This window comes from Cebidichthys violaceus, unplaced genomic scaffold (assembly GCF_023349555.1).
Source record: "Cebidichthys violaceus isolate CVI_PGR_0920_01 unplaced genomic scaffold, fCebVio1.0.p SCAF_14, whole genome shotgun sequence".
Taxonomy (NCBI): domain Eukaryota; kingdom Metazoa; phylum Chordata; class Actinopteri; order Perciformes; family Stichaeidae; genus Cebidichthys; species Cebidichthys violaceus.
This window is the reverse complement of record NW_027176307.1, coordinates 11,539,836-11,567,727: the sequence shown is the minus strand read 5'-3', so window position 1 is coordinate 11,567,727 and position 27,892 is coordinate 11,539,836. Positions and strand designations below refer to the sequence as shown.

The 27,892-nt window shown below is 42.0% G+C and overlaps 2 protein-coding genes across 9 annotated transcripts; one reads left to right on the top strand and one right to left on the bottom strand.

Moving 5' to 3' along the window:
• The first annotated feature begins 283 nt into the window (after positions 1-283).
• LOC137871181 (inactive serine protease 35-like) lies at positions 284-4,314 on the top strand. Its single transcript, XM_068708853.1, has 2 exons — positions 284-454; positions 992-4,314. Exons 1-2 carry the CDS (start codon positions 288-290, stop codon positions 2,409-2,411), a joined length of 1,587 nt encoding a protein of 528 aa, XP_068564954.1. The 5' UTR covers positions 284-287; the 3' UTR covers positions 2,412-4,314.
• Positions 4,315-4,623: 309 nt separating this feature from the next.
• On the bottom strand, positions 4,624-27,541 carry LOC137871179 (clathrin coat assembly protein AP180-like). Of its 8 annotated transcripts, none has more exons than XM_068708842.1 (21): positions 27,261-27,541; positions 21,328-21,470; positions 20,803-20,878; positions 19,863-19,965; positions 19,609-19,702; positions 19,407-19,518; positions 19,208-19,314; positions 19,045-19,086; positions 18,499-18,572; positions 17,676-17,688; positions 17,459-17,583; positions 16,769-16,842; positions 16,558-16,572; positions 15,786-15,956; positions 13,617-13,718; positions 10,173-10,238; positions 7,973-8,059; positions 7,487-7,548; positions 6,348-6,425; positions 6,128-6,239; positions 4,624-5,478 (listed from the first exon to the last, which is right to left on the bottom strand). In XM_068708842.1, exons 1-20 carry the CDS (start codon positions 27,388-27,390, stop codon positions 6,153-6,155), a joined length of 1,761 nt encoding a protein of 586 aa, XP_068564943.1. In that variant the 5' UTR covers positions 27,391-27,541; the 3' UTR covers positions 4,624-5,478; positions 6,128-6,152. The 8 variants fall into 8 exon arrangements, with proteins under 8 accessions (XP_068564943.1, XP_068564945.1, XP_068564944.1 ...); XM_068708844.1 differs by having other exon boundaries at positions 7,517-7,548; XM_068708843.1 differs by having other exon boundaries at positions 7,973-8,044.
• Between the last annotated feature and the right edge of the window lie 351 nt (positions 27,542-27,892).

The following is a 27,892-nucleotide window of genomic DNA, read 5'->3' as shown; positions in this document are numbered from 1 at the left end:
CTGAAAGGCAACATTTTGTCAGTAAATCTCTCTGTAAATAACTTGACATCTAAATTAATTTCCTTCTAACCATCACTGTTTTCTGTGTATTACCGACGTTATCACAATATTTGCGGAATCTGCAAAAAATATTCAAAATTCTCTCCACATGGCTCCACTTTTGACCCAAAATGTATTGTCATCACATGATCAAAACCTTCATTCATGCTTGCTCCTCCTGCCTGACTCCCCCTTTCTGTCTGTTTGCTCGTTGCTTTATTCTGCATCAGAGTGGGATGTAGATTTCTATGAGGATCTTGCACAAAGCTTCTTCTTGCGCTCCAGTTTTTTTTTTTAGCTCATTAAATGATGGAAGCCAGTCAGCTGGGAGCTGTTTGTATGGAGAGGTTGTTTTATTGATGCAAAAGAGACCATTCACTGGAAGTTTTGGGGTTGTGTTTTTTATTGTTTGGAGGTAGGAACATGCTTGACAAATCTTCTCAAACTAAAGTCAAATCTTTTCTTATTTACAAAATCCATGTTTTCTCTGTATCTTTTTATTTCTTAATTATTTTGGGTTTCCGACAGGCTTACTTCTTTTCCAAGCTGTAAATCTCTTAAGCTCATAGAATAAGATCAGACCTCTTGACTTTATTATTTATATTAGTTGACTATAGAAAATAGTCAACTAATGTCAGAAATGAATTGATGTTGCATGTTGTAATAACAAAAGCATTACCAGCATTTTGAGCTATATATTTCACTAATTCAATTGAAGACACCTCATGTTAATTTAAAGTAAATTATCACAGTAACTCTTTGCTGTTCAGTGGTTTATTGTTTAGAAATAGAGCTTGTGCGCCCTCTTCTGGCTTTAAAACCAACATCAACGCCACTAGTATGAGATGTGGGAACAGTCATAGAATTTTTCTCTTCACCTGATAACAAAATGAAGACATGTTAAAAGGTTTTGATCCATGGTATTTCCATCTTGGTTTCTCTTTCTTTTCAGTGGGATGGGATTCAATCACTATCTGTGTCTGCTGCTCTGTGCAGCAGCCCTGACAGTTTCAGAAGTTTTTGGGAAAGATGAGAACAGGTGGACCAGGCAGAGCCTCCCGGTGCTACTGGACACACAAACACAGCCTCTAAACAGCCCTTTGTTCAGGGGCCAGGAGGAGGATGAGGAGAGAGGTCGGACAGAGACACTCTGTGGAATAGAGTGTCAAAGCAGCCTACCACCTATGGACCAGACTGAGCAAGAGAGGATTCTGGGATATGAGACAATGCATGAGAACGGCACTCGCACTCATACAGATATCAGTTTGCAGGGTTTTAACAAGACGTCTGCGGGAACACCAGCCCACTCACTAGCTCGCACCCGCAGGAAACGACAGGTTTTTGGAGCAGATGGACGCTTTGTGATCTCTGATTCGCATTTCATCACCAACTATCCTTTTTCTACCGCTGTTCGCCTCTCCACAGGCTGCTCTGGAGTCTTAATATCCCAGAAACACGTGCTGACAGCAGCACACTGCATCCATAATGGAAGGGACTACCTAGAGAGTGCCAGAAGGCTTAGAGTAGGGGTGTTGCAGCTCAAGACCAAGAGCAGGAGAAGGGGTGGGAGGAGAAGAGGGTGGCGGAGGCGTGGGAGGAAAGAAGTGGGGGAGAGAGTTGAGGAGCAGATAACGGAGGAAGGTGAGGAGCACAATAGTATTGATGAAGATGTAGTGAGAGGGAGACAGGGAGGCAAAGGCAGGAGGCGCAGGGGAAGAAAAGAGGGTGAGGAGGATGTAGCTGATCATGGTGACCTAGAGAGAGAAGGACGAACAGGGAAACAAAAAAGTCTCAGCCGTATACGACGTAGTTCTGAACCCAGGAAGCAGTCCGTCTTCCGTTGGACACTAGTTAAACAGACCAGAATCCCTCAAGGATGGATCCAAACCAAGAGCTCCACAAGCTTAGTGTCCCCTGACTACGATTACGCTATTCTGGAGCTGAAACGACCCCTCAAACAAAAGTACATGGAGCTGGGCGTGGCCCCCTCTGCCACCCCTCTGGCACGGATCCACTTCTCAGGCTATGATTCTGACAAAAGCCTGCTGGACGGGCGTGGAAATGAGAAGGTGGTTTACCGGTTTTGTTCGGTGGCAAACCAGTCTGACGATTTGATGTACCAGCACTGTGACGCTCAGCCGGGCGCCACAGGTGCAGGTGTTTACGTTCGTCTGAGACGGGAAGTGGGAGAGGAAGGCAGGAAGGGGAAGTGGCAGCGGAGGGTGATTGGGGTGTTTTCAGGCCATCAGTGGGTGGAGGTGAAGGGAGGTGAGCAGAGGGATTTTAATGTTGCAGTGAGGATTACGCCACCCAAATATGCGCAGATCTGTCACTGGATCCATGGAGATCCAAATCTCTGTAAAGAGGTTTGACTGCAAATCGATGGATCTAGAATAATATTCTTTTGTCAGTTTCAAAGGGACTCAGAGATCTGGGCCTCTGTGTATACAACTTAGGAGTCTTAGGAGTGGTCCTCAACTTTGACTAGTTAGTTGAATTTATTTTAGTATAAAATAGGACTTAGAAGCTTTGTACAAAAAAATGCTAACTTTCAGCAAAGTATATATGTGAGTCCTGAGTGCAGACTGCGGTCTTAAGGACTACAGTCATGTCAATCCAAAATGCACTTCCTCAAGCACTTAAACAGCCCATAGCACTCCTGAGTACTCCAGAGGTTATGTGTCATGGCTGCATTAGTCATGAACCTTTACCCTATAGTCTACCCATCATTAATTGTGTCAAACATAATAAATGCTTCAATATATACATGCAAAAAGAAAGCTTTTAGAAAATAGTTTAAGATATTTTAAAATTGTTAAATGACTTCAAAGAGGATATAGTAAACACTTAAAGAGAAAATGTCTTTATGTCAATTACAGGTGCTCAAGACAAAATTGAGCGCATTTCTATTGCCTTCACACGGCTCCCAACATGGCAGTGGCTGAGCTAGCGGCTTGCAGCTAACGGTGCTAACAGCGCAAATAACGGAAACAGTGCTTACAGAGCTAACAGTGTTTGCCTAAGGGCGAGAACCGGAGGGTGGGCGTTACGCTTCCACGATGGCGGTGTGAACGCGCGGCGGAATGGCGGCTTACACAAAATGGAATGTGCCTCTGCCTCTGCCAAGTCACTCCTAACTGTTATAGGAGACATCTGGAACTGTTCCGAACAATTGGAGAACTGAAACAAATTCTTATCATTAATACTGTTTGTGCATAGCACTTATTCTTAACTGTAAGAACACAGAACAAGAGCAAAATTACTGTAGCCTTTATCACTATTGATGTCATTATTGACACATTTAAGACCAAATTTCACTCTTAGTAGCTTTATACATACCAACCCAGGAATGCTGATCTGACACCAGCTGAACACCTCCGTGACAGTTTGTCAAGCTAATCTATAATCCAGGAATCCTGCACTTGTCCCTGGTTTTGGATCTGGATCCTATTCAGCCATTTATCAGTTGATTTAGAAGCTGTAGGAAATCCTTGTGAATGAATCAAAAATGGCTAAGAACATGACAAAGTATTTGAATTTGTTTGAATTAGTTAAGTTCTTCAGTTTGTGAGAGAAATTCATTGTTACCTTTTCTAAACGCCACATTTGTTTGTCTGTCTCTGAAACACCTAACTTATATAACTGAAACTGTAATTATGTTATCTTAAGGAAAACACAAACCCTGTTTTTTCTCTCCTATGTTGCACAGTTATCGTTGTATAGTAAGCCAGTAAATAAGTAAAACCTACTAGTCCTCATTTCACTGTACATGTTAAAGAAATAGCAACTCTATACAACATATATATGTATTTTATGATGTTTAAACTATTGTAATTGTGTTTATTGAACAGAAATGTTTATGCCACAAACACATTTTCCTGTCAAAAGTGATAATTCATGCTGATAACAAATAAAAATGTTGAATTTTCAAACAATTCCTCAAAATCAGAACAGAGATAAGTGATGAGCCGTGAGGGTAGTTTGGATCAGTGTATTTGTCTTTTATTGCATCTCATTTGGACTCACATGCAGGTGGGGATGAGGGAGAAAGAACGATGCCGTCCATAATAACCTCCAAAAAAAACAACACAGCCTTCATTTGAATACTTAGCAAACATTATTTATCCACATTGTTTTTGTTTTTTTATGTGTCATAGTCATCTTTATTTTTCTTTCAACACTTCGTTAATGCCACAATGGATTAAGATACAGTCACTTTTGGAAATAAACAACACACAAAACATCCAGCGTATACTTGAGTGCTTTACAGTGAGAGTCCTCAAGACTTCCAGTGGCAGTACATTAACAAATGTACCGACCGCTGCTGCGTCACTCAAAGAGGACTGAGGCCACATCCCAATCACATACACAAGTGCCTCCTTGTCCCTTTGATTTCCACCCTAACATTAAGTCATCTTGTGTGGAGACCGAGACAAGGAAAGGAGCTCTCTGAGAGTATTAGAATGCATCCTAGAATGACCTGTGTTGCATGCTATGATGCAGTATCACTCCACACCAGCTGAGGGCACAACAGGGGCAACGTTTCCATTCAATACTGCCTCCGATTACAGATTGAGAGGTATATACAAAGAAGGCGGGAATTTTTTTTTTTGTCTACTTGCCTTATTTTCAACCATATGATTTGACATAACTAAAAATATATGATACAAGTTTTGACTCTCAAAATAAAGATTAAAGAAAATATGTATAATCTATAAATAGTCTAAAATGCATAAGTCAATTTGAACACAAATGTTTGCATGTTTCATACAATCCCTAAAAAAAAAAGAAGAAACAATGTGATGTGTTCAAGTCCAGATTTGCAGTGCAAGTTGTTTTCAGGTACATTTTGAACTGTTCTCTAAAAACTTGAAAGTAGACAGGTGTGGGGGGGAGGGGGGTGAATGGCCAAGCAGATATCGGTACAACCAAGTTTTTAATGACATAAACATAGCTCAGTATTAGTTTGGACAACAGGGGTAGAGGAGTGGGAGTGGGGGTTGGCCAGTGAAGTTACACACACTGAACACAGTCCACATTTAACAACACAGTCCTCGTCTGGGAGATGCGAAAAAAAAACAACATTTATCCACCATTCCAAGTCAGCTGATATGCGAAAAACCAGAATGAATCTAAATACACATTTATTTATTTTTTTGTAATTTTTTTTATAGTATATTAAGTAAAGGTTAACACTGAATTACACACACACCCACACACACATAAACAGAGTTTTGTTTTTCGGTAACTAGGGTTCACATTCACAGTTGTGCTACAACATTAGATAAGGAGGGCAGGGGTTTTTTTTAGGGGTCAGAGGGCAAAGATCGTATAGATGTAATGGCTGGTTGGCTGAAGGGGCTGGGGCATGACCGAGGGGAAGGCAGTGGGGGAAGTGCAGCCATCCACATCCACAGAGCTCCAGACACAATGACAAACCTACAGGAGGAGGCAGAGAAAACGAGAGCTGATTAAAACAAATATGCTCCTGATAAAAATAGGTGAAGTCAAATTATGTATGCTCTGAGAAAAAAGAGAGGGAGATTCAGAAACGTGAGGCTTATTTTGAAAAGACTCACGTAACGAGTGGAAACTGAAACGTCCAAAACTGACGCTAGAGCGGTACCTAGAGCGGCATAGTTTGACGCTTACCGCCTCAGACCAAGCGTCTGTGTTTGACGAGTTGGGAGTGAGAACTTGTCGTCCATTAAATTGGGGGATTAGCAAAGAGATAGAGGGTATGGTCAAAACTGAAGCAGCAGAGGGAGCGATACCCCAGTAGTGTGAGTCAAGCTGGATCCTATATTACCTGTAATGCAACCAATAGTGTCTTTTCATTGGAACCTGCCAGCCTGGTAAATTCATGTATTTCCACACCTCCAGTTTGTTACACCAGCTTCCTTTTTTATAAATTTCTAGTCTCCAAGGCCGAACTGATGTTACCCTGATACAGCACTATGATATCATCAGAGGTTATCCTCTCAGACCTGACAAAGCTCTCGCCAGAGCCACAGAATACATCATACAACTGCTTTCACAGGTAAGTGCTCCTTATGTTTGCAGCTTTCTATTATCTGTTTCTACATGCCTTGGGGGTTTATAGGTCAGTCCGTCTACATGAAGTCCTTAATGTTGAGGTCATCCAGAGCGTTCCTCGGTGGTGGAGGCTTTCTGGGGCTCTGGGCTGCTCCGGGAGACATCTGCAGACACAATTTAGCACTTAAACTCCTTTGGTCAGAGCAGCTGTAACCTTTATGTATGAAATTGTCATGAGTGTGTACGATCCATTTCAGAGTGAGCGTTGTTACCGGTGCTCCAGGGGTTGCTCCGGTGGCAGGGAAGCTTGGCCTCACCATCGGCATCATGGGAGCTCCTGGTGCCCCGGCCTTACACAGAGAAAGACGGAAGGAAAAAGAGACGGTAAGACACAATGGCGGCCATCTGTTGGGTGTGAGGGCCACCGAAAACGGGAATTGTCCATAAATGTCCAGACTGGTTCGGGGGCGTTACTAGACCATTACTGGACTGGTGGTCTTACCATGCTGAAGCTGGGGTGAGTCCCCATAAAAGGAGGAACACCCATGGGTACGGTCTAAAGGTGTGGAGGGGAGGGAGAGGAGGTGTTGGGATGTTACTACACTACATATATGACAGACACACACACAAACACACACACACACACACACACTGTAAAACAATACACAAACTCAAATTCAAAACACAAAAATGACACAATGCGTAAAAGAAGTCTAGCAATACAGGACAATGATGGTTGAGACTAACAGACACGCAAACTTGGACAAAAACAACACAACAAGAGCCCTTGTTTAACCTAATAGTTAATAATAGTCCTTGATTTACACATGCACAATGATTTAGAGAGCAGAGACGAAGCTTTTTTGCTGGTAGCCTTCAGATGAGTATGACATTTCTGTTGTTGACAAAAAAGACAACTGAAACATCCAGAAGAAGCAAACGTGTCAATGAAGCGGTTCAGCTATACTATGAATGGGAGAACCGGTTGGCTTGTCTGGACTTTAACTGGTTTAAAAGAAACTTAAGAGAAGAAGAAGCCATTTCCAAGCAACAGCCTCCGACTTTGGCACTACAATTAGCCACTTCATCACTTTCCAGCATTTATTCCAGAAAAATAAATATTATCTTGAGCCAGACTGCATGTTGAAATCTGCTTAGTTCTGAACATTTACAACCAGTGCATGTGTTCTATTAGAGGTGAAATCCACCAGTAACTTATATTTAGCTATAGGTTGCTATAAGTCGTGTTTCCTTTTCTCGACTGCATATAGACTGTCAGTTTCCTCGGTCTATATGATTGGACCTGGAACCTGGAGAGCCAGATGAAGGCAATGTTTGGGATTGCTGCTATGCCCTGTCTGTCGCTGCCATGCGGCTCCACTCCATGCTATAAGACACAGACAACATTTACCATGGGAGCACCCCAACAGGGGGGAGCTACCTGAGGTGCCGCTGGGGTTCCCATTGTGAGATCTGAGAGAGCGAGAGAGAGAGAGAGAGAGAGAGGTACTGCAAACTTACTGTCTTCATTGAAGGACATTATAACGACCACATAGGATGAATAAAAGGGTTACAAAATAAGTTGAATCAACACAATAGTTAGAGATAAACTTCCAAGCTTTTTTGATGAGAAGATCGATACCATGACATGACATGACATTTTTACACTTTGGTTATTGTGCAGATTAAACAAACAAGATATGTTTTAATGAATGAGCTATATGTAAGTGCTGCTTGGCAGGTTTTGTTACTGTTGACAAGAACCAGGCTAACTGTTTCCAGTCTTTAAACATAAAGTATTCATATCCAGTGGACAGACTTCGGGTGGCATCAATCTTCTCATCTAACCCTCAAAAATAATAAGCGTATTTAAATCAGCATCTAGATGACTACTTACTACTTGCCATGTTGGCCATGGAGGTGTCAACATCCCCCGCCTGAGGGGTCAAAGTGGGCTTCATTACATCCCCTAGTCCATCAAATACTACAGAAGGGAGGGGAAGGGGTGGGGGGGGGGATTACGGGACAAGGAAGGAAAGGAAGGGAGATATTAGCGTCTCACACTAGCAGCCTGGGGATTACCATGACAACCGATAGATGTCTCCATGACAACAGTGGGAAGAGAGGGGCATTGGAATGTGAGCTGGAGAGCGGGTTAATACCATCAAATAAGAAATTAAATTACATCAACAGCAAATAGTAAAACAGACAATTTCAGTGTATTGAGATGATGATAAATAGTTTGTCATTTATTGCAGCCTGTGTGTAATCTGCTATTGGAGACATCTGTCAGGTCGTCTGCTGACTACTATGGTGATTTGTAATGTGGGCATAGGTACCATAGTACCACATCATACCATCAAAACAACATGCACAATGTCAAGAATACATTTCCAGTGCTTGTTGGTAAATTTGAACTATTTCGAGGCTTTTACTGTATGTCTGTGATTGCTGCAGGAATGAAATTATGATGAGGGCAAAAGCACTGCAACTACAATGAAGCTGGCTTATTTGCTAAACAAGCACTAAATAATACTGTTACTGTAACCGTTAAGCATCTCGTGGTGGAAGGGACAGTGCAGCTGAGCTTGCCTGGCACCTCACCACTGCAATGCAGCAGTGCACTGTGGGAAATTAGCGTGTTAAAGAGCAAGGAAACTCACCCAATCAAATGGCAGGAAGCAAGCAATGAGCCAGCCCAAGAGCCAGATGGAGAGGGAGAGTGAGGAAAAGAGAAAGAGAAAGAAAGAAAGAAAGAGGAAAATAAAATGCACAGATGCCAGAGAGAGAGAAAGAGAGAGAGAGACATGAGGTTTTAAAGGAGCCGGTGACAGTGAAACCAGTTTATTGCATGAATGATAGAGAGAGAAGGGGGAAAAAGGAGTTAAGCTTTAAAGCAGTAGTATTGCAGACCGTCAGTTTTACAACATGAAGACCAATGACACGGGACAGGTAATGACTGGGAACCAGGTGAGCAGGGTTCATGTTGCCGTGGTAACCGTTACCACGGTTACCCGGAGGAATCGGAGGAAGTCCCTCCCGACTAATGAGATGATGCAATGATGACGTTAAACACAACCATAAATGCACATAGTTTGAAATCTATAGAACTCAACAGTGACTTTGCTTTGATACTGAACCAATTACAAGCATTCAAAAAAATTATAATCACACCCAATCTTTTAACTGAATAACAATTAGGTATTCAGTGTGATAATCAGCGAATAATAAAAACAAAAATGTAGATTAGCTAACAACAAACTATTTCATTAACCATTACCAGAGTTAATTGAAACAGCGACTGACTGACTTCCACAAAAGCAGCCATTTTGCAAACAGTTGAACGGAAGATGTCAATAAAGTTGCTGTAAAGTACACGGTATTGTAAGGACTATAACAAGGCATCATGCAATAACAAGTGAATTAACAACAGCTACAGTCATGGATGGATTATGAGGCAATGGGCCCCTGAGCACCCCCCCCCCCCCCCCCCCCCCAGACTGAACAAATAAATGTCAACAAATGATGTTGTGCCTCTTTCAACAACATGTTGCTATCAGATTCTGCTGTTTATTGAAAAACTCCAGCTGAACTTCAGTATTTAGTTCACACTGGAGATGAAGAACCTCACTATACAAAATCAAAGGAAGCCTAAGATACAGGATACATTTTCTTAAAGTAAATGTACTGATGTAACTGTACTTTAATGAAATGTTACTGAAGCATCAGAATAATGTGTTCGAGTTGTATACTGGATTTGGTTAACAGACACTGAATATAAAAATACTATGATGAGGATGAGAAGCAAAAAAAAAACAATCTCTGACAAGAAACAACACCTCATACCCCCTGACCCCCTGACCCCCTGACCCCCTGACCCCTTGGCCCCTTGCCCTGTGCTCTGTAAGCCCGCTATGTAATCCATCCATGGCTACAACAGCACAGTGTGTGAGGGAATACCAACATATGAAAATATGTTGCAGACATTTCACAAAAAATATTTCCATTTCTGTTGCATGTCTGTAACATGATTGGATTCCCTTCACTGAACACACTATTCATGCAGCATGACATATCAATTTTTTTTTTTTTTTTACCTGACATAAGTTCAGCACCGGGGGCAGCAGGAGCAGCAGCGGCTGTGGCATCTCCTCCTGTGGACTCTGGCAGGTCAAATCAAAATATACCATACCATGCCAGGTCAAAGTAGGATGATGAGCCATTCCCATCGCAGCATGAGGGCAAAGAAGGGGTAATAGTCAGCCTTCGGCTTCACGCTGGTAATGCCAAACAAAGTGCTTAGAGTTAGGAAGGCTGAACACAAAATCCCATGTATATTTCAATAAACCAGGAAACTTTGCTTCAAGAATTTAAGACACACACTCATATGAACACGTCTCACATAACGCCGTATTCATTTGACAGTCGCAGTAAAGAATCCATGTGCATTTTCAACAAAAAGAGGAAAGTAAAAAAAAAGCTTTCAGTTTACAAATAAATTGACTATTTCAACATGATCAAGCTTCATCTCAGGCATCTGCTTGTAATACTTTCATGGTTGACTCAAAAAGAAGAATTCCCATTGTTACAACATTTATGTGAGTTTCAACACAAAACACAAACTACCCGGTATTTCTGACCATTGATGAAGCCGTATATCAATATTAGTTGTTTAATCTGATCTTCCCCAGATTCTACTCCTCTTCTCTGATGATGCATTCATGAACGGAGGAGGCAGAGTGAGGCCAGGCCAGTCATGTGAGTTACCCACCACCAAACAGGTTCATGATGGCTCCCGTGTCAATTTTGGGCGGGGGTGCGGAGCAGAGGATGGGGGCAGGGGAGCTGTATACATCCGCTGGGGGGAGGTGGAGACGGTGTTTAGAGCCCAAACACACTCTCACACAAACACACACAAACCATTGGCTGGGACTGATTATAATGCACAGTTATCAATCGCAACCACAGTGCACGCAGTACATGCTGGAATGGGAAAGTAGGTAAGAGTGAAAGATTTCCTACAGCTCAATAGCTTTTAGCTGACCCGTTAGAGAGCCATCTCATTTCCTTTTCTTCCCCTTTCCTAATCAAAGCCAAGGACAAAGCTGAAAAAACAGACACGGCAGGACAGGATATGAGAGGGGGAGTGCATGAGAGACGGCAGGAGTAGGTGCAATAGGGTACCTGCTGTAAACAAGTCAACACTGGAAGGGGGGTCTGCTTTGGTGAAGCTCGTGTCTGGCATGGAATCAAAGAGATCTAGGAACACATGCGCACCCAGAGACAGGGATATTAAAACGCTCAAACACTCTACAATGGTGAGGATGCTCTGACTCACACACAGCAGCCAACTGAAAAAGGCCTTCAATATGTGCACATTAGTCTGATGACACCAATGAAGAAGAACAAAAGCGAGAAGAAGATGAGGAAATCAGGAGGATGCTAATCAATATGAAGGAGAGCACAAGGCTCTGAAGATTAATACCGGACCACACACATCTCTAACATTTACCGCTGAAAAGGTCAGTCGCAGGGTTGGCGGCGCTGGGAGCTGAAATGGTTGCGATGGTGGTGATGGCGCTGGATGCGGAGGTGAAGAGCGGTGAAGGGGAAGGGGAGGGGGGAGGCTGGGGCACCACAGAGCTAAAACAGGCATCCAGATTATTATTCTCCACTGTCATCATGCCGAAAAGGTCTAGACCTGGAGACGCTGCGTTGGTGCCGCCGTCCGGGGGAGCAAAGGGGTCTTTTCGGGGAAGAAGTGGGGTGGGGGGGGGGGGGTGAGGAAGAAATGTAACACGTGAACAGGAAGGGAGGATGTTAGTCAGTGACTTTAATACAGCGCAGAACAGACACGTTTTATGTGATGATGATGGTGAAAATACTGCTATAAACATGAAGGTTGAGGAGAAAAGAAACTGAGAGGAATTAAAGGAGAGAATGTGCAGAGCTCCAACACACTCCTGATGTTGGTAGAAACAACTAAAAATAGCATTTGTGATGGAAAAAATTAGAAACAAATGAAGTGAATGTAAAACACCTTCACAGTGTATCAACCAACCGCAACTTAACTACAACTAAAACCAAAGGACTGCTACAGGAAACCTTCTCCTTAACAGAAAACGCACATATAAGATGCCAAAAAGATAAGAGACAAGAGCATTGTCCACGACCACCATCATAACAACAATAGTACTCTCCAGACACCAGCAGCAATGCACAGCAAATCTGTACGCCTACTACTACTGTCCGCACACAAAGCCTTGAGATGAAACCCTGAATAAAACTTGAGACCAACCAGAAGTTCACTCATGCACGCCGACACAAACAGGTCTGTTAGTTATCAAACATCTGTACATTCACAGTCATGGCACTCAAACCAGTGGTGGAAAAAGTATTCAGATCCTTTATTAAAATGATCCGCGTGGGGGATTGTGGGGGTTTGTGGGGGATTTATTGCCAGAAACTGAATATAACTATTTTGGTATTAGAGCGTCCCCTGAAACTAAGAATTGTTTAGTTTTTGTTTAGTCGTTTAGTTTCTATCTACATAGGGAGTGGGTCCTCTTCACAGAGTCTGCCATTTTACACCACCATGTTTCTACAGTAGCCCAGAATGAACAAACTTAACACTGACTCTAGAAGGGGCCTTTTGCGTTTTTAGGTTACCTGAAGGCCACCGTAGGTTATCCGACACGCTTGGAAAGGGAGGAGTGAGTGGATGGGTATTCATTTGGTTGCAATTTGCAGCCTCAAGCGGTAGATGCCACTAAATACACTGTTCCTTTAAGTAAAAGTAGCACTACAACAATGTAGAAATATTACATTATGAGACCTATTTTAAGTAGTAAAGTTGGATGCAATTGCCTTGGCTTGCAAACCTGAAATCCTGTATATTGGGTGTTGAGTCTGTGTCAGACTTAAGCATAACACTGGGACACTAAGGTGGTGGGGGGACCCCCCCGATTGCTACTGGGTTATTCAACTGATGATAATCATAGTTTCTCTAACTATATTTCCTCATTTTTAAGCGATTACGGGAAAGCAATGTCCATTTTGTTATTTATTTAAAAATGTTCAATACTTTACAAAATATTTGTAGAAATTTAATTTCACATTTAAATCAAACAAATATATATGTATGTGTCCGCAACAATTTTGTCAACTGTGTTACAAACGGAATGTCCCCCTGCCACAAATAAATGGTTTGTCCCAAAACCATGTGACCATGTTTCTCTCAGTGGTGGCCATTTTGAATACATTCTGGCGAGTATCCTCTGATTTTGATCTGTAATAGTGTATTGTGAAAGAGTGAAGGCCTATTAGTTGACTATGTTGGGTACATGTATGTGGTTTACAATTATTTCATGATTCTTTTACATTTTCTATTAATATAGAACACATGGGAATAAAGAAACAATTAATTTGCAGGTACTTTGTATACTTAGAGTACACACTACTGTCCTGAGTTACTTTCCACCACTGACTCAAACTCACTCACGCAAACAGACGGACACACAGACAAACTTTCTGTCACCCACCAGCTCCAGCGTTGGCAGCAGGGGCGGACGTGGCGGCGGAGGCCCCACCTTCAGCGGCTGCTGCAGAGGCCTCGGTGGCAGGAGCAGGTGTTGCAAAGGCATCTGGGGTTCACACAAACCCCAGCAGAGGACAGAGACGCCCAGAGAGACAGAGACAGATGAAGGAGTAAAGATGAAAAGAGAAAATCAGGAGTCAAGAAACATGAGGAGGAAAAGAGAGCATGAGGAAAATAAAGGTACGCTTAACGCTTTGAGCATTATCAGCACTTGTGAGTTTTCAACTGTAAAACATGGTAGCTTGCCGCATTGATATAGGACATTAATGACTGACAGGTGAGTGGACAAATGGGAATACAGACAGGAGGCACTATAGCAAGGGTTAATCTACTAAGCCTGAAATCTACAAATGTTACAGCTGCCATCTGTATCTGTAGCCACGTGACAGGGTTTGATAGAATTGCTTTTCACTGAGATCAAAGAAAAGCATGTCTGCCTATCAAACAAGACGCATGTGGAGAATGAATGTAGCAGTATGTTTACGTGCAAGCCGAAGCCATAATGCAGAAATGTCTGTGAGTATGTGTATTTGTGCAGTATTGTGTGTGTGTGTGTGTGTGTGTGTGTGTGTGTGTGTGTGTGTGTGTGTGTGTGTGTGTGTGCAAAAGAGAAAATGAGATTGTTTGTTTCTGTATATTATCGTCCTGCATGATCTATTTGGTATGGAGCCCCAAAGTGGTCATTATTAGATAAATATGTAATTATAAAATAGAATAATCAGATGAATACATTGTGTAAAACTAATAAATAGACCGGTAATTTATGACATTAAGTAAATGAAGAAATTCATTGTTTTCATACTATAGTTTCATGCCCTTTTTCAAAAGTCATATTTACAAATGACACTTTGATTTCACACTGAATTCTATTTCATAATCTCACTTTTCATGACAGCAGTGTTATCACAGTCTTCTCACCTTTTTTGCCAATCACATTTTAACTTCCTCTCTTACTTAAGTGAGCTTCCTGAATCTTGAAACTGAACAACTGCTAGCAAATTTGGCTAATTTAGCCGGTTAGTTCTATTGATAATGGGAGCAGCGAGCAGGTTATTTCACAGTTAACCACTTCAGTGTTTTGATTCTAAGGATGTTCCCCAAGGAAAGACACACAACTACAGTGTTGAGCAGAGAGCAAGAAGACCAGTCCAGCTAACTGGAGCTAGCTAACACCGCTAATCTTCACTTTGATGCTGAGTAATGATGAAAGTAAATAGAATATGCAGCCTTGTTGTGTGAAATAAAAAGGAATTAAGGAATCACACTCTCTCCATACAATGGTTCCTATGATATCCTATGGAAAGTTACTCATCGTTTTTCATGCCTTTTCATATCCACCTCCCCTCCTGCCCTCTTTATACCGCTTCGTTCAAGATTACGTGGATAACGTACAAATTTTGCTTTATTTTTTCGTAGGTATTGCTACGAATGCTGGATGAGACCAGCTTGAAGTAATTGTGTTTATTTACAGCAGCAGACTCCAGTTTGTTAATTGCTCTAGCTAATGGGAGCTAACCGGCTAAATCTGGTAGCAGTTGTAGAGGCTGGAGGCATGTGATTGGCTTAAAAGTGAAGGGGCGGGTTATTGTCAACAACACTGTCACAAAAAAGTCACATTAATGGCTTAATTATTCAATGTCACAAAATGAATCGTGACATCGGGTAAACGTCTTTTTGGGGAAATGCTTTTATGAAGTAAAAACAGACAGAATAGGGGTATTTTGAAGTAAAAATGTCTATAATCAAATAAAACAATGTATCTGTTAATATATTTTAAAATAGTTTTACACAATTGTTTCATATGCTTATTTTTTTCAGAATGAATTATGTATTTTACATTAAATTCTTTTTTAGGCATACTAGGCAGTTGATAGCTGAAAATGATGGAGGTGTGCTTTAATGCATCATTAAGACTTGACTGTTTTTGATGATGCAACTTCGTTAGCAGAATACAGACAATATCAGTGATAAATCAGCAAGGTTCTGTCTACATACTGTCTACAATGTGTTTGAGCATGCGGTCGTCTTTGTGTTATCATATTTGTGTGGTGGTTTTAGGGTTGAGCTTCCCAGAGTGATTCTTTCGTAGAGAATTTTCTGGAAGCCCACTGACCTCCCAACAGATCCATATTGGCGGCGCCAGGGGAGGTGGCGGCTGCTGTGCTAGTGGGAGGAGCTAGAGAGACTCCCGGTTCTGCTGCTGCAGGAGTGGGCGTTGCTGCTGCTGAGGAGGGGGTGGGCTCTGCCGTGAGGGTGGGTTCAGATAGCAAGGAATCGCCCATTTCTGCGAGTACCAACGGGGTGTTCGAAATCCCCAAAGAAAGGTACCAAAATAAACCCCAAAAGAGCAACCAAAATAACCAGTTGAGTCACCGTTGAACAGTGAACAAAAGCAATCCAAAACAAAGGTCCAATTCAAATGAAAGCCAATTAAGAAATTTTGGAGTTGACCAAGCAAAGCAAAATCCAAATTTTAACCAAATTAAAGTTAAATTATCCAACACCATTCGGTCATAACCAACAAATAAAAAAACAACCAACCAAAAAAGCCCCCGTTGTAAACCAAAAACAGACAATGGAGTATGTGGAGGGAAGGGAGAGAGAAGGCAGAGAGAAACAAAGACACTACTCAGACTAAAGAGAACAGCTTGAGGAGACAAACAGGGAGGTAACCATGTGACATTTGTACATAATAGTCTATCTATAGGTCTATGTTTAATTTGGATCAAAACATTAATATTGTTTCCAGGTCACCTCAATTTGAGTTTGTTTCAGTTTGTTCAGAAAGAAAGTCAATGACATTGAGGTGTCACGGAGGAGGATTTAAGAAGACACCAGGCTAGACAAGAGGCTGGAGGTGAAGTGGAAAGTAGAGTGACACTCACCTGATCCAAGAAGATCTATGGAAGCAAAAAGGAAAGAGAACAAGGGAAATACACGTTAGTTCATACCCCCGCTAAAACCCATTTTGACAGTTTACAGAAAACAGATTACTTATATAGTGGCTCGATCTACTGTTATATAATGCTAGAATGTGGATTTGCATTATTTCAGATGAACCAGCAGCTGAAGCTTACAGGAAGGAGGGAGACTTACCTCCCCAAGACGTGGGGGCAGCTGATTGTCCTGAGGGACCCGAGGAGGACAGTGGATCCAGGTCCAACAAGGAACTGGAGAATCAGGTAGAAACAGAGAGCGAATTACATTTAGTTCATCGTCCGTTGCAGAAGGTAATTCTTTTACATTTGCTCTTTGCAGAAAGAAGTTAATGCTACTGTTATCAGACACCAACATGACTAAATGTCTACGGCCATTCAGTGAGGCTGTACTAAGCACTAAACACAAGCTTCAGCAGAGGCCAATGGGAAAGTCCATTAACCACTGTAGCAAATTTCATGGCAATCAATCCAACAGTTGTAAAGAGATTTCACTCAAAATGAAATGTGTCGACCTCATGGCGCTCAACGAAAAGTCACGGGATCACCAAAGTCAGCGGGATTCATCCGCTGGGAACCATGAATGCAATCCAAATAATAGTTGTTGAGCTATTTCTGTCTGGACCAAAGTGGTGGACCAACCAACCGACAATAACATCTCTAGAGCCACAATGCTAGTATGACTAAAAATAAGACTTTGTAGGGTTTATCAAATACTCCCAAGGCCAAATAACCGCTGCAAAATGAGTTCTTAAGCCCAGAAGGCTGCAACGACCATTTATTGCCAAACGTTCAGAATCATAAAGAAGCAGAGAAGAGAGAAGAGGTCACAGAGTTTACTGGCACTCACTCTTCAGCTGGCTCAGCAGCAGCAGCAGCGGCAGCACTCTCCCCAGGAGGAGGCTGCAGCGCTGGAACAGCGTTTGAAGATTTGGCCGGAGTCGATGTTGGAGACACATTGTTTGTCGGAGACCCCTGAAAGATAGACAGGGAAGCCCCATTTTCAGTGTTGCATCAGACTGGACGAACTCAATAAAGACATGGACTGTTTTAAATGTGCGCCTCACCTTTGTTGGAGACCTGAAAGGGTGAGAGAGTAGAAGGAGTCGTTAGTTCTTGAGATTGAAACAGACAACTCTCCTGGACACAGAGTGAACATTATTTAATGGGTTTATTTTTAAAGGTAAAAAAAAAATCTCAAGAACAAATGTGCAGGACACATTGCATCATATGTGATCATATGAATTGTTCATTTCCAAAGCAATACACTGTATGTCCAATTGTTACTTATACTTTTGCGCAAGTAATCAATTTAACTTTGGAAAAAAAAACTTCATATACTAATTCACATTGCATGTCAGGATGTGATGAAACACATGAGGTGACTTACTGTTTATCAAAACGTGTGATTCTCACATGTAGTCACACCAATACACACATTTCCACAGCTTAGTTAGTGGTGGTGTAGTTATGTTTCTATTCACATGAAGATCACCTACATACTGTAATTCTCATGTGAATAATATGTAAGTTTACCCGGAGGGGGTGGGGGAAGTGACAGTGAAGTAAATCTACACAGTTTTCTAAGAAGTTAGTAAACTTCAAACAAAACATACAGTATATGCTCACCCTTCACTGTTGATTCCAAATGAACATAAAAAGGGGGGTAAAAGAGAGGAAGGGTTAAAGGAAATTGTAGAATTATAGCACTTGTTTTGGCCTGTTTCTGCCAACATTTATCTTGGTTATCTATATTTGGTTTTGTGGATATACAAAGAGGGAGTTTCTAAAATCTCAACTTATTTTACTTTACTTGTTTTCTGATCATATTTATTCTAATCTCCACACAATCTCCTGTCATAAGAAGCACCCAAACTGAATTTGACTTACCCCTTCTTTCCACCCTTCACATCTTCCAAGCCGTTCATGTGTGTTTCCAGACTCTCCAGGATACTGCTGGGGGCCTGACAAAAAACAGAAGTGGAGTGATCAATACATAGCCTTTTCCACTTGGCTCCTACATCGCGGTGTCAGGCTGTGCAAGTCCAAATTTGAAAAAAAAAGAAAGAGCGACAAATCCCACTGCAACGCCCGCATATGCATCTACAAACACACACACTCGTGATTTCTGTCTGAAATTCAATTAGGATCAACATGCCGACACTTCATCCTGTAAACAGGCACTCAGCCAGGGCACCCTGTGTTTCTGTGGTTACCGGGTCCTCAAGAGGTGTAAAAGGACAGTCTTCGTCATCTGAGTCCGCTAGATCCACTACTACCCCCGGGTGGAGACACTGGGGTGGGGAGATTTATGGTGGGTGAGTCGTGGGTGTTTCTGTGTGTGTTTGGGGTGGGATGAGTGGTATTCATGTGCATTACATTCTCGGTCGCAATAGATAGATAGATAGATAGATAGATAGATGTGTTATAACTCACGTAGTTGATGTCAGGAATGTCGTTTTTGTCAACTCCGATTGTCTGTTGAAGGAAGAAGAGTTTAAAATCTGCATTGCCAAACTTTACAGTCCCCACACTGCTTTGTCATGACGTGTGCGCGTCCTTATGAAGGCGGTTTTAAGTGCTATCGGTTGCCTCTTACCTCGGCCAGCTTCATGAATTCCCCGATCTTTGTCACCCTGGTCAGGAACCTCTTGTAGATCTCCAAGGCCTCCTTACAGTCACTCTTCTTCATCTTGAAGTATTTCTCTGCGAAACAAGAGTTTTGCACATTCAGATTCTTTGCGGCGCGTGTTTACAACTTCGAAATGCCAAGTGAAAGACACTGCTGGACTACTGACCTAATAGGTTGATGACTCCGTCGTTGTAGGACGCAAACAGTTTGACCAGGTCCTTGAACATAAGCAGGAATGCAGCATTGATGATCCCATTGTTAAGCTCCTTGGGATGAACCTGAGACAAAGGGAGAGAGCATGTGAGAATTAGAAGGCCCTGGAAAAACCTCTGTCTGGTGTTCAGATATCAAGCCAAAGTCTGACTCACATCGAACTCCAGGAGTGTGTCAATCTGAGTCTGCAGAACAGGCATGCCTTTCAACAGCTTCTCAGTGGTCATGGTCCTCATCACACCCTCAGCACTGAAACAATACTACAGAGTGTTAGATGCTCCACAGGGATAAGAACAGCCATTGGACGTAGCACAACCAATTTTCGAAAAGCCTGGACGGTAGAAAGAAGAGGAATGAGTAAGCAAAGGCCTATGAAGCACAACATCTCTGAACGCCATGTTTCACTTACCCTTTCTTGACTCTGGTGAAATCAAAAGCCATCTGGCGGTAGGCGAAGGCTTTCTCGTTCAGGTATCGTCCATACCGTCTGATGAATGTCGACATATCGTAGCCTAAACGGGAAATGTATACCAGAAAGCAGACAGGGTTCATTATTTTGCTTTTCTGTCTAGAAATAATCTGAAAATGAATTGGTGTTTATTTTCAATATTAAAAAGGTTGTTGTTGTTTTGTACATAATTCATTTCATAATTTTTTCTCTTCAGCTTTCTTCGGCCCAAAAAGAAACAGTGGCTTCTTGCAGCAGGTAATGTAAGACTTTTTCACAACACGAGAAGATAAAATCTTGGTAAAAATCACTTTCAACTAATCTGTTCAGAGAAAAATCTTAAAAAAATAACGAGCCTTAAAAGCTGAAAAATAATACAAAAAAATGCATGAAATGTCGTGAAATTCAGCCAAAACCATTAAGAACTGCAAATCTGTGACAACCATAGTTACATCGATAAATACTTCGCAGGTAACAGTTAACTGCACACAGCTGTTTTGTTACCAATTTCTTCTTTTCTCCCACATGGACATGACAACATTTCAAACACAATGGGAATTTTTGCGATAAAACAAGCCCTTTATTATGTTCTTTAGCACATCTTAATTGAGGTTGTAGATTCAATTTCTCATATATTTGTCAAAGAAAAAAAACACAAATATCCAGGGCATGTAAAATAAAAAAACATGGTAATAAAATGTATGAACATGAGAGCCTAAATAAACAGGAAACATTAGACATTCAAGACAGAAATTCCAGCATCTGTTTGCATGCATGTGTGAATGAGTTTGAGTGTGTGATCATGTCTAGTACCTCCCTATGTATTCGCCAGGCGGCTTTCATTGTGTTTATCTCTTCCTGTTGTGTTTTTATTTGCCGGATACTGCGATATGTTTCTTACCGTGAGAGCCGGTTTTGTCGATAAAGTTGCTGAGGTTAAACAGGGAGGTCCTGGAAGCCAAGTACTGAATGAACCTCTGAGGAAGAGAAATAAAACATTACAAACATGAAATCATTATCAAGGTAAATGGAGGAAAGAAATGAAAGTCAAAGCTAAACACAACAACAAAACACAGTAACACCTGTTTTAAATGGCATTGCACTGTGTCACATAGCAGCATTTACAGATCTAATTCCATGGGTGATTGCTCAACCACTGAACCCACAGGGTCGTTACTTTGAGGCATTGTGGTCAAAGCCTATACTTGTCTAGCTCGCCTCAGCACCACACACAAGTCAATTATCAAGTCAATTATCAAGACATTTATAATACATTTGATCTGGGAGATGAATTGGCAAATCCATTCAGTCATTTCCATAATTTATTCCCCAAAACCCCTCCAACAATTAAACCATTTGTTTGTTATCTCTGGATTTAAGCTTGAACTGAATTGCACCAGATGTAATTGGTCTTCCTGGGTCTAACCTCATTGCCGTGGACACACATGTGATGACTGGTGACCAGGGCCTTGAAGACGACCACCCAGCTGGCATTGGTGGCTCGCTCAAACAGCGTGTCAGCCATCTGAGGGATGTTCACGTTGGTGGTGTTGGTGGCTGACACCAGGTCTGCAACACATCCAAAAAGAAACATTATTATCATTGACATCATGCGAAAATGTGTGGTCTGACGACATGAAGTAGGTTTCTAGAAGTGGAAATTGCATACAAGGTGGCACGTAAGAGGAGAGCCACTGGTGGTTTAGTCTTAGACAAATGCAGACACAATTTGAACAGCTCTGATTAAACTTTCATTAAGTGGGCAGGCTCAGTGTTCACTGCAGAGCTGCTCTAGACACCCATGAGAATATTAAGCCAGGAGAAAGACCTGATGTACATACGAAATGATGTTGGTGCACGATACACGCACACTGACAACGCAAAAAGACAGAATAATGCCTTGTCAGCTCCCCTCCCTGGATGCCAGTTCAGGGTTCCAACAGTGTCCAGACCATTGCATCAGTACAAAGTGGAATATAAGTATTTTCTGCCAAACTCTCTTCCTCCTCTCGAGGATGAAGAAATGTACTCCTCTGAGTCAAACACGTCATTGCGGACAGTGACTAACCTCTCTCATTTCTTTGTATGTATAGTATGTATAATTATAAGTATGTTTAACATACTTCATATGAGGCATCAAAAGTTACTACAAGGAGTTTTTAACTGGTTATGAAACTGTCTCAACTGATGCCTCTATATGACGTACAAAAGTAAACGAGACCATCAACGAGACGATTGGTTATTTCTAGTTATTCTTAATGCCTGTTGCCGAGTCCAATTCTCCTCAAAATCAGAGGAAGTGATTTACAGGACGCAGACCAGAGGAGCCAATGATTACAGTTTCACAGTGAGTCTTATGTTAGCCAGATAAAAGGCAGCAGGAGGAGATTTTTCTCTTTTTTCTGCTACATTTTGTGGTTATGGCTGATAATGGCTGTAATCATGAGCAATGACGACCAACATGCACCGGGCAAGTTGCGTCTCTCTTTCACTCGCCTTCAAAACAAATGCACAGGCTGACCGGCTCAAGATGTTTGCGACACGAGGCTGCGATGCTAATGGCAAATACAGCCTTCATTCTGGGAAAACAGAGGCCGCCAAAGTCAACACAAAACAGCAGTTTCTTGTAGTTGCTTTAACGATTATTTAATGTAATTCTTATTCAACCTATATTGTTTGAGGTTAATCTGTTATTTTTATTTACTAATTGGTCTAAAATGTAAGAAAACTCCAGTCCAAAACCAAAAGATATTCAATTAATATCACATAAGACAAAGAGGAGCAGCAAATCCTCACATTTAAGAAGCTGAAACCAGACAAGGTTTAGGATTTTTACCTGAAAAAAGACTTAAAACAACTAATTGTTTATTAAAATAGCTGCCAATTAAATTCCTGTCACTTAATGAATTCAATAATTTACTTATTGTTTTCAGCTCCATACTGCACAAACAGCTTTGCATACTTAATTTACAACTTACTATTTACTGCGATTTGTAACATTAGGTGATTTATTTTCTATAATTTTGACTCTTTTCTTTTTGACACATAAATCACGCTCAGTATATTTCTCAAAAAAGAAACAGGCATTTGCTGCAACCATTGTGATCTGCATGTGAGCAGGCCCCTGACTTCAATAGATAATCATCACATCTAACATTTGATTTATTCTTTGTCTGGTGTGGGAGTTTCTTCTCAGAGAGAGAGAAAGAGAGAGAGAGAGGCTGACAGATGGCCACAGAAAAAGCCATGCAAATATAAAGAGAGCGAGAGGCTTTGGTCCTTTTGAAACAAAAGGATGGATGATATTTTACTAATGAGTGATATTGCAGAACGTTTGCCAATCATGCATCACTACTAGAGGCCCTGCAACATGTTTGACATGCCTGACACAAATACATACAGGGGCACATATTGCATTTGTTGAGGGCACAGTAAAAAAAAAAAATAACACGATCTATCTTTTAGTCCATCCCCCTGACATTGACAGCTGAGCAACAAGGGCAGGTCTGAGTGTATCCGAGTGCCAAAGAGAGCAATGCAGCAAATATTGGCAGGCACCTCTGATAATGGAAGATAGGGAAGGCTGTGATATTGAACGGGCCTTGGCCTTGCCTTGAGTAGGTAGATGCCAAACTGGAGACCAAAAATACAGCAAAAGGGGAGGGGCAAGAGAGGCGCAGGAGAGAAGAGAAAGAGCAAGTTCTTATTAAGGAGAACAGCGGGGAGTCTGTTGAGGAGCACTGCTGTACACAAGAATGTGTAAGAAATGAAGAGTTGGAGCAGTGAGGCTGTTCAAGGACATACAGGCCGGCAGGTTGGACAGAGGGGTTGGGGGTTGGGGTGGCTGGAGGGGTCGTAAACAGATTATTACTAATCACTGGTCCTGGTCTTTCTGTGGTTGCTGTCTCACCGCCCATCCCCCTACAGCACACATACATACATACACACCTGTCTTGACACCACCTGTTTCACACAATGCTCACCATCTAACACGTCTCGGCTTATCGTCACCACTGCCGTCTGTCAGTGTAATGATTCAGGTTTATTTAAATATCTTCCTAGTACAGAATGTAGTAGACAATGTCAGCTTGAAGATCCCCACATTAGCGCTTTTATTTCATCCTCTTACTTGAGAGTTTTCTTATTTTTTCCCCCCCTCTCGTTTAGCTTAACTTCTCTGTGAAATAGCTGAAGATTACATCTCCCTGCAGCCTTTTAAAATGACACACACACACACACACACACACACACACACACACACACACATAAAGACATGGTCCACAATGGCGGAAATATGATTATGTAACATTATCATGTCCCTGGCACAGCTACGAGTTAATATTCATACTAGCATGATGAACACAGCGCTATCCACTACCATTCTCAGACTATCAGCTCATAATACCCGATAATAAGTATGCATGTATGTTATTATATCTGTTTACTGTTGTTTAACGGGCCTATCTTATAAAGTGACATAATCCACGCTTTCTGTTTATAGTATCATACCTGAAACAAACACATACTGACTTACAAGTGTGTGTGTGTGTGTGTCAAATGAGGATTGGCTGAGCTAAATAAAGACTCTAGACGGTAATCCACGGCCCACAGGAGAGCTCTCAGAATGAACTGAGGCCTCATACTGTGCGAGTGTATGTGTGTGTCTTTATCTAGTCTGGGTCTGCGGTAATCGTTTTTAGAATAGTTGCTAAACAAACCGCTCTAGTGGTAGCCGGAATATTGTGGTTAAAATGATACAGGAACTCACTCATTAACAGTGACCACAACGGTGAACACCAAGTAGTCTCACATTGATGACATGAAGACATCGGGAAGTTACTTCCCCCATCAAGAAATGGTCTGGGACATAACGCCCTGTAAAACAGCAGCAGCGTGTTGATTGGTGAGCTTTAGCGGTGCTGGTTTGTGGATTTGCTGTTTCCAGTCTTTATGCTAAGCTAAGCTAACCAGCTGCTGGCTGTAAATGCATATTTACCAGACAGATAGGAGAGTGGTATGGTCTTCGCATCTCTTAGCAAGAAAGCGAATAAGAGTAAATTTCCAAAAAAGATGAACTTTTTGGTCCTGCAACTAATTTAATTTGACTAGACATCCAGAGATGCTAGCTGTGGCTCCAATAAAAATGTCTCACACATACACACCATACTATAGACAGGACACATGATCTAACTACACTCGTGTAGGGGTGGTCATTAGCTTCCCGTACATTCGGTGCATTGATTCCGCTCCTCTAAAATAGCTATTTCTACGTGACCCGTCTATTTACAACATGGCCTCAGATTAATTTAAACCTATTGCCTTTGGTGTTGAGTGAACTCTGCTTCGTTGACCTTGCATGGACCACATGTTCTCTAGAAATGTGTAACACACACCCTCCAGTGTTCCTTTCACTATCCACTGTTTGACACAGTAGATAGCCGCAGTCTGGTATGGCATGGAATATGAAATTCAAAAGCAAGAAATAACACACCTTTGACACCGTAGTTTCATTCCCTGCGCTGTGAGCCCCGTTTAGAAAGAAATCAAATGCAGGCATCAAAGCCACAACAAAAAAAAAGATCTTGGCTCTCCCCATACAAAGGAAAGTCCTACACGTACATGTTACCTTTGCAACTTTTATTTTGTAGGTGAATCGTGTGTCAAAAGGCACCTGTGACACACTCTCATTCACATCCACCACACCAGGCTGTTCATCGTTCAAAATATATATTTCAAAATATATATATAAAGTGTTTACCCGCACTGAGACACCGTTACAAATACAATCAGTGTATTGGTTCTAGCTAAAGAGGTATACAGTCATTATGATTGTCCCTCCACATTAGAGATGACAGGTCTGCCATTTGTCCTCTTTCTTCTCACAATTGCCCTCCGTCATTACAGTGCCTTCGCCTGACACTCTCAATCTGTTGCCATCGCAACTCCACTGAACCACCGCCGCCTCCGACAACATGCACACGCCCACCCCAAGGGTCAATAACTGGGTTGGTGTCACACTGTGACAAATTAAATAAAAATCCACCAATAAGCTCGACCTATTGGCTTTTATATATATATATATATATATATATATATGTATATGTGTGTGTGTGTGTGTGTGTGTGTGTGTGTGTGTGTGTGTGTGTGTATCATCAATGCTGGTTTTTTTACACACAGGAAGCTTGTTGAATTACCCTAGAATTGAAAACAGCGTAACCTCATAGATTAAAAACCCATATATGTGTTTACTGTGCATTCTATTTATAGCTGTATTGTCTCATAAATAACGTGTATAAGAATATTTCCACGTGGCTTGAGTGTGTGTGTGGTAAGTAGAGGAGGTCTCCTGTAGTTTGGACAAAGACGTCATGGCTTGTGACAGTTTGCTCAACAGTCAAAAGTTAAAGACACACAGAAAACAAACACACGGGACACAGCAGAGAGAGGGAGGGAGCAATGGTCTCTGGTGCATTGCTAGCATTAGCATTGTCACCTTTGGCTGTGTAAATAATGCAGGGCAGTCATTGGCTGATTATTAAATTATTCAGCAGAGGAGCGGATCACAAGATATAAGGTCCCTACCCCAAGACACAGGACCAGACCTGCCCAGCGACCACACAGACACACACAGACACAAAAAGAAAAGACATGAAGAACCGTTCAGACCACCCGTCATCTGTATGCAGTGCCACGCCACTGCTTTGGTCTGACTCACTATTTGTGGTAGATGGCAGTGATTAATCACAAACTGTCATAAGGTGGCCCCTGCTGTCATCTGGAGATGTGTCAATAAAGCTGTGAGGTTTGATAATGTTATTCAGCTGTGACTTTATGGCCTAAGCTCACTGATAGACTATATGAAACCCAAATAGGTCTCTTTGCATTTTCAGACAGCATTACCTTGGAATTTACATTTTAATTTAGTGTATGTGTAACACTTACACTCCCTTCGTTATCCAGACCTGCAGGTCTTCAGCAGTGCTGGTACATTAAAGCTTTAAAGGGAAGTTAAGGGAAGTGGTTTTGCGGGAGCACAGCAAAGGGAAATTAAATGGTCTTGTTCTGAGGATGACTTGTCATTCTGCCTTAAAATATGACCTTTTCTCCCTCCCCTTCTCCCACTCTCCCTTTCTCTCTCCGTGGGTTTCCATCACCTATACTGGAGGCTGACACAATAGGTCACCAGAGGGGTTACCGCCTTATGGCACCACACCCATTTAAGCTAAGAGAATTAACAAATGACTGGCCATGATTATATGCCTGTGGTGGCATGTGGTCTTGGTGGATGCGGTGTGTTATAGGCTAGGCCCCGTAAGGCCAGCCCGTGCAGTAGGGAAGAGGAAGAAGGACTACACTTACACTCCAGGTGCTTTTTCTTGGGCGCCATCACTTCATGAGTGGTGGCTTTGCAGACAGCCCGGGCCATATCTGATCCCGTTAGCTGGTATTGCGCAGCGGCGATGCGATCCGTGAGCGTTTGCCCCGACATTTTCTCTCCGTTGAATCGACCACCTCAGGAATGTATGTCACCACGGGACGATGAAAAAAAGAATGTATGAATGTATCCCGGCTGCTTCCCGGTGGTTCAGTTAGCGAATCCCGTGCGTTCCTCTTCCCCGATTGATATAGGCCTGTGACCTTCGGTGTGGGCGAAGAAAAGCACACAAAATGAGCTCAAACGCCTCTACATAAACATTATTTTCGCATCAAATCGCGCGGTCACGTTGATAATATGCGCGGTGACATGAGTAGACTTACGCAAGGTTGTGAATTCCCCTCGGCTCGTCCCGTTATAGGCTCCAACCGTTCAGTTCAGCACCTTGGACAGCTAATGCCACTCGGTTATGTAACACTCAACTGGCAATGAAAGATATTTTCTCAGCCCGCAGCAATTATTAAAAAATAAATGAAATAGGCCAATGAAAAAATGCGGTGCAAGCGAGGCTCCTCGGAGTGTCCAAAATATATTCTTGGGAAATGACGGAATGTAA

What these genes read in the sequence shown, in the direction of transcription:
- LOC137871181 (XM_068708853.1), top strand. Translation starts at nt 288, where the DNA reads ATGAGGATCTTGCACAAAGCTTCTTCTTGCGCTCCAGTTTTTTTTTTT. An exon ending in GTGTTTTTTATTGTTTGGAG is followed by an intron (nt 455 to 991) that starts GTAGGAACATGC and finishes CTTTCTTTTCAG; the next exon opens with TGGGATGGGATTCAATCACT.
- LOC137871179 (XM_068708842.1), bottom strand. Translation starts at nt 27,390, where the DNA reads ATGTCGGGGCAAACGCTCACGGATCGCATCGCCGCTGCGCAATACCAG. An exon ending in ACACACTCCTGGAGTTCGAT is followed by an intron (nt 19,519 to 19,608) that starts GTGAGTCAGACT and finishes CCTTTGTCTCAG; the next exon opens with GTTCATCCCAAGGAGCTTAA. An exon ending in CCTGTTGGGGTGCTCCCATG is followed by an intron (nt 6,426 to 7,486) that starts GTAAATGTTGTC and finishes TCTCTGTGTAAG; the next exon opens with GCCGGGGCACCAGGAGCTCC.